At 40.2% G+C, this 14,433-nt stretch overlaps 3 protein-coding genes across 5 annotated transcripts in view; 1 reads left to right on the top strand and 2 right to left on the bottom strand.

Annotated features, from left to right (window-relative positions):
- The window catches only part of LOC106157617 (nuclear receptor subfamily 6 group A member 1), a 32,675-nt gene extending 30,760 nt beyond the window's left edge, over window positions 1-1,915 (bottom strand). The window contains exon 1 of the mRNA XM_087008851.1: window positions 1,165-1,915. Coding sequence (XP_086864977.1) covers window positions 1,165-1,189 — 25 coding nt within the window. The 5' untranslated portion in view covers window positions 1,190-1,915. The remainder of the gene's footprint in view (window positions 1-1,164) is intronic.
- Window positions 1,916-2,443: 528 nt separating this feature from the next.
- On the bottom strand, window positions 2,444-9,787 carry LOC106156892 (uncharacterized). Of its 3 annotated transcripts, none has more exons than XM_087008852.1 (2): window positions 9,679-9,787; window positions 2,444-5,000 (listed from the first exon to the last, which is right to left on the bottom strand). In XM_087008852.1, exon 2 carries the CDS (start codon window positions 4,947-4,949, stop codon window positions 3,492-3,494), a length of 1,458 nt encoding a protein of 485 aa, XP_086864978.1. In that variant the 5' UTR covers window positions 4,950-5,000; window positions 9,679-9,787; the 3' UTR covers window positions 2,444-3,491. The 3 variants fall into 3 exon arrangements, with proteins under 3 accessions (XP_086864978.1, XP_013387787.1, XP_086864979.1); XM_013532333.2 differs by lacking the exon at window positions 9,679-9,787 and adding an exon at window positions 6,114-6,356; XM_087008853.1 differs by lacking the exon at window positions 9,679-9,787 and adding an exon at window positions 5,782-6,067.
- LOC106156889 (E3 ubiquitin-protein ligase TRIM71) lies at window positions 9,013-13,696 on the top strand. The gene is made up of 3 exons (XM_013532331.2): window positions 9,013-9,776; window positions 11,321-11,660; window positions 12,010-13,696. The coding sequence occupies exons 2-3, from the start codon at window positions 11,348-11,350 to the stop codon at window positions 13,632-13,634; spliced, it is 1,938 nt and encodes a 645-aa protein (XP_013387785.1). The 5' UTR covers window positions 9,013-9,776; window positions 11,321-11,347; the 3' UTR covers window positions 13,635-13,696.
- Window positions 13,697-14,433: the final 737 nt, after the last annotated feature.

The following is a 14,433-nucleotide window of genomic DNA, read 5'->3' as shown; positions in this document are numbered from 1 at the left end:
TCTAAAAATGACTGTGTCAAAGTTTTATTTATAGATTTAATGTTAAAAGTATATATTTTGACTCCGGATGTGCACATTTTGAAACTTACCGCAAAAAAATGTCTTTTAAGTATGCCACGTGCATCAGTTGTACTGTATTGGAAAATGAAAGAATTGGACTTATCTGTACATATGTGTTTGTTCACTTTTATACACTTCATGGGACTTTTTGCTTTTACAGAAAACTTCGTATTGAACTAAACACACTGTGTATAAAAAACAACATTCGTTATTATGGCGTTTTGAAAAAGACATTCCTACCACTCAAAATGAATTTTAAATTTTCAGTCAACCACTATATTTTTTCAGCTATTTTGATTGGCCTAATAACAATCATTGGTGAACGAAAGAATCTCAAAAAAATATTTGCGCCATCAAAAATTAAAAAAAAGCAAAAAAAAAAAAAAAAAAAAAAGAAAAAAAAAGTTTTTTAGTTAAACAACCATGACTAGTTTTTCTGGTTAGTAATTGTTTGTTTGTGATTTAAGCTTGCCACCGTTAAGGGATACGCACCCAGTGCGCCTGCAGCAAGATAAAATGACCACAATACGGAATGTACGAAAAGTAGATCATAAAATACAGGAAAATCATCCTCAGTGGAGGAACTCAACTCATCAGATAAAATACGAATAGCACCATGTTTGTTATGCAACAGAAATGTTCTCATAAGACGGCGTGCACATGTATTACAAGATATGTAGACACTCGTCTGTGTCGTTCAGGTACGCATCACGCTGGTTGCGCAAAGACGATAAATCTATCCGTTACCTTTGATGCCTCTTTATTGAAGCTCAAAGGAACTGATATAACTTGTCTAGTCCAGTCTGTTTGGTTTATTGAATGATCGAAGTTCATTTGTACCTCGGCCTATCCAAATGAGCATGTACATAATTAAGAGAAAGAGATAATAACTATGACTTATTAATCCTGGTCGATACGAAAAGGAAAAGAAATACACAAAAGTATAGTACTAAGTAAAGATACTGCGATGAAAATACCCAAAATTAAAGAAGATAAAAATTGCCAGACAATATGGTTTAAAAGAAGCGCCAGGATATACCGCACCAGTAATAGACGATCATTACCATCAGCTGAAATGAAGCGACTATAAAACAATTCACTTACCAAGATGTCTTTGTGCTCCATCCATTGTTGCATATTGTGCGGGTTTTCACTGTTGAATCTTTACTTGATCACGTTTTTCGTCAATGCGCGTCTCCTAGTAATGACAAAAAACGACAGCCACATTACTGGGTTAATATTTCATTTGTCTGTCATCGTAAACCAATTGCAGCTCTTTCAGGTGGTCATGATGTTCACGTTGCTTTCCCTGAACCCTGGTCGAGGTCACAACACATAAACGCCTTCACAGGACTGCAAGCGCTTTCATCTGATTCATTCTATTTGTGAACATGCTTTTGTCATTGTGAGTGGAAATAGCACAGACTATTTTATTACTGCATTGCCAGCTTGCAGGTTTCAAGGGACGCGCGGTTGACGTGGTCACGTGATCTAATTTTAAAGTAAACTTAAAAGAAATTTTACAATCAATGAAAAATTACTAAGGCAAAACCACTTATCTGCAAATCGCTGATATAACTAGTCTGGGGAATATTTGTTATCTTTGGTGTATTGTCATGTTAAATCGCAGGATCAAGGCTCAAGTTGCCAATATGAGACCTTTTGTTCCATGCCTATTATGTCTATCCTTTCACGACTCACGAGGTAATTTTGCAAGTTGCATAAGTCACCACCCACAATTAACATGCTGCAAGAGGGGTAAACTAAAACCAACTCCCGTCAAAAAGCGTGATTCATAAGAGCAGATTTGGTGATATCTATAGAAAAATGCACAGCACAAAAATTGTTTTGTTGCGTTCTGGATCACATTCGGGTGACAACAAATTGCCAGAAAAACCGGTGATCACAACCAGTGTGTCTCAACTAGCACAATTGGCCACCGCCGCAGACTACAAGTGCAAATGGAGAGCGTCGATGAGCAAATGCTACCATATTTCCGCATGCACGGAAAATTCACCAACACACACACGCACACACACACACACACACACACACACACAGAGAGAGAGAGAGAGAGAGAGAGAGAGAAGGGGATGGAGATGGATAGGGTAATCAGGTGCACAACTTTCAGACTCTGGCTTCCTATTCTTCTGCTTCATATCTTCATGAATAGTATCCTTTGATGCGTTTGTCACATCTGAATTTTGACAACTTTTTCTCTTCGTAACAAAGGCGTGTTGATAAGCAAAAACCGCGAACAGAATAATTACTACCAGCATCGGCAAGGTTTTGCTCCTTTTTATGGGAATACGCGTACGCATACTTGTCCACTAATGCTTTCTTCTGAGTTTGTGTATTCAGCTTTACGAAAATACCTCAAGAATTGTTTTAAACAATACTTTAATTCAAATTTTATCAAAGAGAAATTTGCAAACGCATTTAGTTATTTGGAGTAACATATTTTAAATTATTTTAAAATATGTTTACACCTGACCTTTAGAGGACAGAACACGTACATCAATGAATCCCAAGTCATTTCCCACTTTTTTTATTTTAGGCAATCAAAAAGGTCCAAACTGGCTTTAAAGAGGTTAAATCTTCAATAGAAATATATGGATCATAACTACATCGGCTTTAGGGGCTACTCTACGTAATTATCCACATTCTACACTTCCAATAAGAAATAATTCAAATCATTCGCAACTTTACAGAAATCACATTAGAAATTATACACTACATTTTAATGAGCAATACCAGTATCAGTGACCAGCACTACTTACTCTTTATCCACCTCAGACAAAGGGCTAAACTATCAGAAAAGCACATGAAGCACATGAATGAAATTAGCTAAAGGGGGGAAGTATAGACTATACTGGCCTACGGGCTATCAGTTTAACAGTCAGTTTGACGACGGAACACGGAAAAGTGAACGAGGAAACTCAGAGTGAAACTCATCTTCTTACTACAAAGGTTTATAAATTAATGATAAGCTTGGGACATCCTGCAAGCATGGAAAAGGTACATAATCACCTAACAAATCTAGCCTTCGTAATACACTGTAACAGCAATGGGAAGTAGTTTCTTTAAAACACGTAGGCCTACGGGTATATATTATACATGTTTATATATGCATATCAGTTTCACACACAAAGGGTATAATTTTTAAAGTCTTTTGGTGACTGTAAATGATATCAGGACGTAGCGTTTTACAATGCCTCTTCACACTTACATACATATATATACTGTATATATACATCCTTGCATAAAATAAGACATAGGCCTACTGTAAGTTGTATGTTATCCAACAGTTCTAATATCAGGCAACCTCTTTCTTTAATGCGTCTTAATACTTTTTGTACAACATTAAAATGAGGAGATCCATCATTTCTATGAATCGAGCGTTAATGTTTTAAAGTTGCAACTACGGAATATCAGTCGACAGCACTCTTCAGTGCTTCCTGAATTTTCTCTGCATACGCCATTGCTTCCTCTTCCGTGGAAATATTCGGATACCAGTTGAGGCTCCAAACCAGAAAACCCCTCATGGACAACAAATAATGATAGAAGGGGGAACAAAACATGGCGCCATTTGTAGCCCATAATACCTTCGTTGCTTCTACAGTGGCACCCTCTCTTCCAGCGGGAAATAAGGGTTCAATGTCACCAATGTTCGAAATACCAAAAGCTTCTCCGTTACGCAACCCAGTATCCTTAGCTTCATTCATTTTCTTGCCAAGGGATTCAAAGTTAAGAAGTTGGGTCATCACGCGGAATGTTTTTATTGGTTCCTTGGGATTTGAAATGTATCGGCGTATTTCAGCAGACGCTTCTCTGGCAATGTCCCAGAATGCCTTGCTGTCTGTAACACTTCCTGTAACATTGAGTGGCGGCATGGTGTTTGATATGGCATAAAACCCCATGAACTGAGGTTCTATTACTGGCTCGCAGAATCGTCGAAAATCTACCACGTAACTCGATGGCGCGGGTAGTCTCTCCGTCTCTGGGGCTTTCTTACGCAGCAGATCAAGCATGGCCAAACACGAAGCTGCCGTCACTGCCGCTTGAATGGTGACTTTCTCAGCCCGACATCGCTGGAGAAGGGGGTCTATAGGTACAGAGAAATCAATAATCTTAGTTATATCGTTGTCAACATCGGGTTCTCTAAGAATACGTGCTGGATAAAGCTCAGTGTACGGATTTTTAGCTGCTGACAAGAACTGACGTAGGAATTTGAATATTTTCACATAATCCCATATGCCAGGACGCACTCCGGGAAGCAAGGCGTTCTCAAGGGGTGGGGCAACTTTCAGCTCTTCCTCGGCGCTGTAGTTGTGAACATTATCAATTATCGAGTTCAAACTTTGAACAATGTCGTTCAAAACTACGGCCGCGCTTTTCCCGTCTATTATGGCATGATTGAACATAAGGACAAGGGCGTAGCTCTTTGTCTCGGGGTGTTTGGCATCGGCGCTGTCATCGTCCTGTTGTCCCTTTCTTGTTATTTCGACCAAGTAAGCATGCCATAAAGGTCCGATTTCGTCGTTAAAACCTCTACGAAACCCTTTGGCAGAAGCTTCCTGCCAGTCGTCACTTACAGTTGTCTCCAACTCCAGGTTACTTTCCCAGTTTAACATAGGAACATAGTAGTACTTCCCGTCTTTGTAACTGATCCTAGATTTTAGAAGAGGGTGTCTCCGAGCCGCCTGAACTAAAGCCTTGTACATGGTTTCATGAGTGATGTCAACCTTGGTTTTCATGAATAGGGTAAATTTTAAATGGCCACCCTTGAAGATTTTGCTAAATCCAATAAATAGGCTTTCCCCCCAGCCCAGCTTGCGTAAAGCACCCTCTGGTGGCTCCTCCTGCCTTGGCCAGAACCATCTGAACATTTTGGTTGGCTACCCGGTAATGTAGCTCGACAGTTTTGATGTTCGTCAGGCCTAAAAAGAAAATAAAAAGTTAAACTGTAATAGTTTTCCTCTTTAAAATTCCCTTCTCAAAAATGAAATTGACATTTTGAAAACTCATTTTATTTAATACGTTAATAGGGCAATTTTTAACCCCCATCGCCAGAAAATTTCGTATCAATACCGGCTCTGATTGAAACTTGGCAACTGGGAGGAAGTCGTGACCTCAATCGTGCAGTAAATTCACGCGTTTTGGTGAGATTACATATAAAATTAAAAATAAGATAAACTTTCAATGGAAATTTCCATGTTATTTTTCAAACCTTCGGTTTTTTTCATATAGACAGTAAACATGATTCTTATGAATATCAGTGGGGTTCGTCCTACATTAAAAAAAATATATCGAAAAAATGAATTGGCTTGTTCTTAATAAAAAGGGGATGGTGAGGTGGGGTGGGGGTGTTCCTCCTTGGCTCTCCAAAAGGTCCGTCTGATTGCAACAAAGAGCTTTTGCGATCATTCTACTACCACATTTCATATTCCCAGATCTGCCAGTGAATTGCAGTCAATTCGTACAAAAACTGTCATTCATAAGGAGAGAACAAGCTGCCCTAAAATACCATGAAATGAAGCGTTGTATCTCGACAGTAGAACGTAATGTAAGCCTTACGTGGATGAGCTCCACGCGAACTGCACGCGCGCACACACACACACACACACACACTCGCATAAGTGAACGCCAGGAAGAAATGTATACCATGGCAACAAAAATTAACATAATTTATCAGCATTCCACGGCGACCTTGTATCTTACCGATCTCACCACCACATCATGATGACTAGAAGTTGAGTCAATATTTGTCTGAAATACATCTGTTCCGTGGAATGCCTGCTTTAGTTTATGGGCTTCAAATAAGAACAGTTCGACATATAAGACGGCTGATAAGAGTTTTAGGTTAATTTCGACTGCATTAGAGTTTCCATTGAATACATTTTGAAATGTGACTAATGTACTGTACGTCCCTACGCCCCAGTTCCCCTTCATTGCTTTGGCAAAAAGGATCCACTAGTTGCTTCCTGATTGACAATGATGGCAACGATAGCACAGAGAGAGCAAATACATGTTCAGTGAATGCATACTGTTACCTGCAGTCGGGGAAGTCGGATCAAATCAGACCGTCACTGTGGCTCTTTCCTGCGCCAGTCTAGATATGTGTACACAGGCCTTCACAATTTCACATGAAATATCAGCAGTGTTCGTTGACTGTGCCTCAACACTTCCTCAGTACACGTTGAGATGAATTTTGCGTCGTTCTTGCAGATCTAAACATGCAATATTAAAACTAAATGTGGAATATACGTGACCTTGACCCTGCATATTTTTTGTGAAATCTGTTAGCTGTGCTTCGGGCTTTCTCACCTGCACCAATCCAAATAGACAAATAATCACAACATAAATTTTAATTAAAAAAACTAGGTAAATAAATAGATAAAAAATAATAAAATTTTTATAATAGGATACCGTAAAAAATTATAAATATCAGTTGCTTCTTGCACATATATTATTTTCTAATTAGTTACCATGCATACATTTATGATATAAATTTATTGACGGGTGGGGGGGGGTGTAGAAACTATCCTTCCGATTCTCTTTAGTACCTGGTTTTGTCAAACACATATGGACACAGCGTTTGTCCCTTCAAGTTTAAATTACTATCATGTAAACACAGAGCTCTGTAAAAATTGACAAAGAGTGTAAGGTTAGCCAATTACAAAAACATTCAAGCGTTTTTTCTAATTAAATAGCATTTTGACATTTCGGGTTCTAAGTCGTAATTATTCCCTTTCCGACAACGCGGTTAAAAACTCGTAAAAAAAGTAGGAAAACGAAAAAAAAAAACAGGAGTGGATTGCTGCCGTCTTCTGGGTCTTCTGGAAGACGGTCAGATTTTCAAATTTACATTGACGAGTATCTAACTTTTTTCTGTCGGAAGACGGTCAAAAATAGAGAGTGGATCAGAACAAAGATCGTTTGGAAGACTGTAAGAAAATTTCTCTGGATCCGTCCCTGAAAGAGTACACTATCCCAGTCCGTTTATGTTCCACAAGGCACGAACCGCCGAGAAAGTGCAAGATCAACGAGATTCATAAACAAAAGAAATATTATCTTGCTGTTGTTATACCATCTTGGACAAGTGCAAAAATGCAAGGGAAACTGGTGTATGTAAAGGATCCTGGCGCTGTCGTTTTAGACCCCATTCCCACAGATTTTAGATCGATCTATCCCTGTGGGGAGTCTCACTAGATTACTGTCAGCTTAGCCGGCTTAAGCGTCTGTCCCGCCTACTAAAAGCTGAAAGAGGGTAATTAACTACCGTGCGCGCTCGGCTGACATCAATTTAGCCTGAACCCCCAGGGAGCTGGGTCGATCTAGATGGATCGATCTTAATCTATGGGAATGCACTTTTAGATGCGGAGTTCGCCCCGGTAACGAGATGACGTTGATTTTGTCACACCTTATTTTGGCCCTTGGGTGATACCACGGAGCATTTACTGCCGGCTAATCGAAAGGAACCCTGCGCCTGATTCATAGCATATAATAATATACAGTATTGAAACTATTATATGTTATATATTAAAACATATAATAGTTACAACACTGTATATTTAGGAGGGCTATTGACTGTTAACCCTAAAAGAAAATGGAACACAATTTCGGTATGATTGTCAAGCTCAAGTTTCGATCTAAAGTTATTTGCGAAACCATTTCAACCGCTCAATATTGAGCATGTTTTTGTTCTTTTGCACTCTTTTCTCAAACTTGGGAGAACTGTTTGTGCATTCAAACTGCATACTGCAATCGTAAGCTGTGCAATTGGACCCCCGGGAAAAATAAATCAAGTTTACAGTGTTTAAGCATAACTGAATTATTTAAAAACTATGTGTACGTGATATTAGTGGCTTTATGTCTATCTGTGAGCGTCCAAACACCCCATAAGCCTGAGGATGGAAAGGGGTTTGTATTACTTTAGATTAACAAAAAGTAGTGGTGTCGTCTAGATTGATTCACAAACAAAAACAATACCTGTCAAAAATAGAGTTGCTGTTGATTTCACCCGTCGGGCATACTTCTAGGTTAGTCATTTATTTGTTTTTCGAAAAAAAAAAAAAAAAAAAAAAAAAAAACGAACAGACGAAACAGTCAACAGGTAAATCAAATTTCTGGATCTATCATAAAAGAAAACTTTCTGACTATCGAAACACTAAGATCCAATGAAACTATTTTCACATAAGAATAACGAAGATGATCACATAGTAAAGATGTAGACGCGCTAGGTTGAACGCAAACGCCGTTGGGCCGTCAAAAAAATAAGTTTCCACAACGGAAAAAATTGGACTTCTCTCTTTCAACCTTTGCCACGCGCACTCGCATGCACGTACGCAAACACACACACTCAATATCCGGTCTCTTTAAGCGTACGCGTGTTTCAGACAGAGAATATTGAAAACATGGATGTACGACAGGATGCATATGTAAGAAGAAGCACCACTTGCAAAGATTTTTCGGGGGTTGTGAGGGAGGGGGGGGGGGGCAGGAGTATTCATTAGCATAATAAGTAATACAAATACTACGTACATGTTGGCCTATATTATTTTCCTCAAACAACCTGACCATACCAAAATATCCATAAACGTTTTATGTATGATAGATTATCATTAATGATATTAAAATAATGACAAAGGTGGCGCAATGGTCTGTTTTGTTACGCACATGTAAATATGACAGGTGACAAGGTGACAGCCTGACCCCTACGACTCAGTTGACTTTTCACAACCGAGCTAGCTTCGAATAAAGGCGACATATAATACAATAATTAGCTCGCTTTCATACCGGGTTTAAAACATCCATTTTCTATTGAAACTAAATTCAAATTCATACAAAAAAAGAAAAGCGTCATAACATTTTCCCCTTCACTAATGTGAATGTGGTCGTTCAGCCGCGTCATTGTGGTTTGAAAGGCATTTCTTCCAACTGCGTTGCATTAATTGTAGTAAGGCAGTGGAAATGGGACCATACGCTTTGCGGAAAGCTATCACGCTGATAACGTACCCGCGTTTCACCCTCTCGGTCGAAATGACAGATTTCCCCAGTTTCGACATATCAGCCCAAGTCCGGCCGATAATGTGAACTCGACAATATATGTGGCTCGGATGACAAAGCATCTTTATCATAGCGTCAAGTGGAGTATTGAGTCATACCCAAGCAAAACATAGTGCTCATGCTATTTGTCTGTTACCGCACAGGCACACAGGGGCGTGTTTAGGCCGTATAGGCTGTTGCAACCTGTACATATGCTGATTGATAAGGCTTGTTTGCGTTTTACAACTCGCCAGAGAGAACTGGGGACAAATAGCTTGGTGAATATTTTACGGTGGAAGGACATTCCCCAGAGAAAGCCATCCCGTGTACATTAACAGTGGAGAGTATGAAGTGACCTGCTGACCACAGGAAAGGTCACTATATCAGGCTATACTGGCCATCTGTTGACCGTAGATCTACGACACATTAGCGTACAGTACGGACAGTACCAGTTTATATACCTAGTTAAACAGCACTGCTCATTAATGATTGTGACTTACAAGACCAAGATACAGGTTCACCCAAGGTGCACCAAAGCCACACAGGCGTGAGTTACCAATGTAGACTTACCTCTGTATTGCACTAGCCGTACTGTGACTGCATGGTGAATATACACATGGCCGAAGTGTTTCCCTGTATGCACAAAGTGAACAGCTCCATATATTCAGGTAAATACCATAGGTTAAGTCACGTTATTCCTGTATCTTACCTAGCCGTATATATACTGGACTTTGTTTCTGAATTATTTTGCAATTAATAGATACACTTTCGCCAGTCAATGGAGACTAACATTAACAGAATGCAAATATAGCTGACCCTTTCAGAAACACGCTGCATGATTAAAATTATCCTACTGATAAACACAGGTGATGAAAGTATTCCGATTATTTGAAACCAGTTGCTCATAAAAGGTTACCTATTTATCGGCTTTACGTTCACGTTTATTTATTTTCATTCATAACAGTATTATATTATGCCCAATGTATGTTTGCTTTGTAAAACATACGTCCAGGTAGTGACAGGATACAGTTACACTGTCTATGCATCAAAACAACGATACACGCATTGAAATTATCGCTGCCGCGAATGTCATGGGCACTTCTTTTAATGCGGGATGCATGTCATTATAGAATAAACAGAGCGCATCTTTCTTCCTCTCTCTCTCTCTCTCCAACACACACACACATACACACTCGCGCGCGCGACAGCCTAAATTGTTTGGCACTGCGTGGTATTTATCATGTAATCATGTGCACGTACCCTATCGCTGTGCCCTTGGTCGTTGCGTAATAATAATTTTGAGTATTGAAGTTAGTAAGACTACCACATTAGTCACAGGGTTGAGTTATTGCACCACCACCAGCAGCAGCAACTCACTGGTCAAGCACTCGGGGAGGTAGGGGAATCCCCGAGCCCAGGGCTCAGACACCGGACGTGCGTCAATTGGCCTGGCTCGTGCGTCAAACGATCGCGGGATTTTGTAATTTGATGCAGATAATATCAATGATCTTTGTTTTTTATTGTTTTTCACCTATTTGACAGTGAATTATTTCAAAGTGCGTGTTACATTCTCGTCAGCGTGCCTAGTTGGATTCCCAAACAAGTCCTCTCAGGTCGCTTGCGGTTCCCCTCCCCCCCCCCCCCCCCAACAGTCAACAGACAAAAAGAATACGCGTTATCAACAATAAAATTGTCAACTTCTTTGATGATGGATATATTTATCCCAATATTGAGATGGGATCAGCAAATGTGATTGTTTTCAGTATTTGATAAGTTTGTCGGTTAAAATATTTCTCAAATAAGCTGTGCGTTTTTCTTTTTTTCTTTCTTTTTTCTTTTCTTTTATAAAATCAAAAAAGCGAAATTACGCGTGTGCTGAATTGATATCATTTTTGTGTATTCAAGTACAAGTAAATTTTGATGTAACACGGTATGTTTGAATAGGGGCAAACTTACAGTCTTTATTAATACTCTAGGCATAAAGACCTTTGTCTTGCCACATTTTCTTCCCGTTTTCCTCGCAAAACGGTCCATAGATCCGGCGTCATGCAGAGATGCGGCTATCTGTATTTAATATATTGTTTTATCTTTTCGGTTCGTTAGTCGTCCTTAATTATGAACAAGAAAGCGGATGAATATCATTCAACGGGTGAAGATAAATGTCCCCGGCCGCAACTTGTCGTTTAATTGATCGTCAAATTGATATTTTCAGGCAAGAATTAACCAGCAGAAGACCATTATGGAGCCACGGCAGAGGGCGATATTGCGCAAACGATTTGCGAGTCTGCGAGAAGATATGCTAGACCCGAAACTTGGGATTTTGGATTTGCTGTATCAAAATGGTATTCTGGAAACAGACGATGTTGAAAGAATCGAAGCCGAAGTGACCAGGGGTGATCGGGTCAGGAAATTAGTGGAGATAATCATGGTTGGAGACCACAAGGACTCTTTTCACCAATTTCTTAGGGCTTTAGACGAGCACCAGCCCCATCTATCAGCATGTTTACGTGCTACTAGTGTCAGTGCCGAGGACTTGTGTGGCGATAAATTAAGTATGTCGATTTTTTCTATTTAAAAGACATTTATGTATAAGATTTACGTTGGTTAAGCAACATGTGTCATTTTTTGTTTAGTATGTGTTATCTTCTTTATCGCTCTCTTCTTTTCTCTTTCTTTTTTTCTTCTTCTTCTCGGATTCTTTTTCTTTTTGATTTTTAATTTGGTAATTTAAAGTTATGAAATAGTCAGCGACAAATAGGGACTTGGTTTATTTTGATACTAAAAAATCTGTCCCTTTGCCCTTAAGACGATGTGCCTCTTGATGTACCTAAAATTTTTACTTTTCCAAATGCTTTAAGTTCATCATCCGCTATTCTACGAATGTCATTCAATTTTTTCTAGCAATAGCTTACTGCGATCCATGTGACTCGGTGGGCAGACGAGAACTGGCGAAGGAAACGTGTGTAGAATGCAACGAGAGTATGTGCAAGCGATGCGCCCTCTGCCACCGAGGAATGAAACTAAGCAAAGACCACAAACTCTATCTCATCGGAGAGGCCCCGCCGGACACGCTGCAGGGCGCTAAAGAAGAAAGGGAGATGACCAGTTGCACTGACCACGTTAACGAAAAATGCAAACTCTACTGTGTCGAGTGTGGGCAGTTAATCTGCCTTATGTGTAAGCTTTCTGACCATTTAGATCACAGTTGCGTTGAAATCAACAAGGCGGCAAGTGAACTCAGAATGTCGATCGCGCAAAGGATGAGCGTGCTGAAAGCTTCGCCATCTGCAGCGTCGTCTGCCAAGGACAATGACACTAAACAGACAGATGTGATAAATAAATTGGAAGAAAGTACAAAACTAGCTGAAATACAGGTTGAGAAAAGAGTCGAGGAACTCTCTCTTTTGCTGCGAGACGTTGCAAAAAGTGTATGCAAAAAGGGGACAGAAATCCAATCGGCGCAACTGAAACGCACCGAGTCGTTGAAAAACACAACAAACGGGCCTCAGCTAGATGCATTTTCCGAAATCATCGACTCATATTCAGATATTCAACTACTTTTAAACAAGCAGGATATTTTGTCCAAACTAGACAAATCTGAAAAGCACATGTCCACTCTAGAAGAACCGAGCCCGGAGTTATATTTACGATGCAGCCCCAGTGCTTCATTTTTTCTTGAAAAAGCGTTCGGAACAATTTCCCTATCACCCAAATTACTTCGCGAATTCAAAGTGCCTTTCTCTAAGCAGGACGAGTGTCTGGTTTACCTGGACGCGATGGCGACAGGGGACTTGGCATTAGGCACAAGGGGTGGCGGAAGTGACAGCGTACTTGGGCGTGTCATCGTGTGCGACAAATACGGGAGAAAACGTCGAGAATTGACTGTGAGGGGTCTGACAGGTATCGGCCATTTTCGAGACGGGACAATCGTCACCTCCGTCTGGTGCAAACGGACGCAAGAAATCCAAATACATCCAGTCAATGGATATGCCAGGTTTTCCTTCCCCTGCGTAGCACCGGTTGCCATGGCAACGGACGGAATCTCCTTAATAGTAGTCTTAAGCATGGGCACCTCGAGTGACGTAAAATGTTACGACAAGCAGGGGTCCCTTTTATGGTCATTCGTTTACAAAATGAGATGCCAGTTTTCTTTTGCGCCGTTTATAGCAATATCGAACAGTGGCCGTGTGATAATCTCGGATCCAAATGACAGTGTGGTGCGCTCGTATCAAAACGAGAGCGGAGAGCCGCTTTTTGTATACAACAGGCGTGAAGAATATCCGCAACCCGAGAGACCGTACGGTGTGGACGGCGTATGCGTCGACGCGGATGGTTTTGTGTTCGTGGCCGATATGGAAAGCAACTGCATTCATCGCCTGTCTCCGTCTGGGGCCAGTCTAGGTCAGTTTCTGACCGTTAAGGAAAATCTCCAGACACCGGTTGCCCTCTCTACGACTTCTAATGGCGGCCTTGTCTGTGGACAGAGGGACGGCTGGGTGAAAATATTCAAATATAACTGGACATAATGTTATTTGGGTACTTATATTACATGCTGTTGGTTTTGAATAAAACCAGTGCCTGTATTACAGTAATGCAGTTATAGTGTTTCTTTAAAAGAATCGTCCGAAAGAAAAAACGCCTGTGCTAGATTTATAGCACATTTTTTGCATCAAAATGTAACAAAGTTGTGCCTGATTAGAATGTGTGATCACCTTCAAAAGTTTTAACAGATTTTCGAAATAATATCTGAAAACATTATTGATTCAATATTTGGAGTAAATAAAGCGGGGAGAGCATTAGTAGGGTGAAGCATTAGGAAACAGTGTCAAAAGTGCGATCAAAATCAGTTGTACGTAATGCCAAGTATCCCTCTGCAGGGGCGTATCCAGGATTAGGCCTATTTGCGTGGGGTATGGTATTTAAGAGGGCGAACAGTGCCGTCTGGTATGGTTTAAAACTATGATTCAGCTAGTCAAATATCTAATTTCATGATGGGACCATTGGTGCGATTTTTTCAGAAATCGAAGGGGGCGGGGGTTAAACCCCCTGACCCCCCCCCCCCCCCCCCCCCCAAATCCGCCTCTGCTCTGTCGTGTGTTGCAAAATTATTTCATTGCACTTGTTCTGCACTTTTTGGGGTAAGACATGATGCCTTTCAAATATAAGGCATCCATTCAATGAAGATTTTTCAAAATACCAGATAAATAAAGAAAAGATTTAACAATAAAAAGATTAATTTCACACACTTGTGGTTTGTTGTTTTTCACTGCTTTTTTGCCCAGATCAAAATTAATTTCATGTAAATTTTTCAGGTGTAGTAATTTT

The sequence above is a fragment of the Lingula anatina genome, chromosome 3, assembly GCF_051362555.1.
Source record: "Lingula anatina isolate TDL-2025a chromosome 3, LinAna3.0, whole genome shotgun sequence".
Lineage (NCBI taxonomy): Eukaryota > Metazoa > Brachiopoda > Lingulata > Lingulida > Lingulidae > Lingula > Lingula anatina.
The sequence above is the reverse complement of the archived record's forward strand: the minus strand, read 5'-3'. Positions and strand labels throughout refer to the sequence as shown.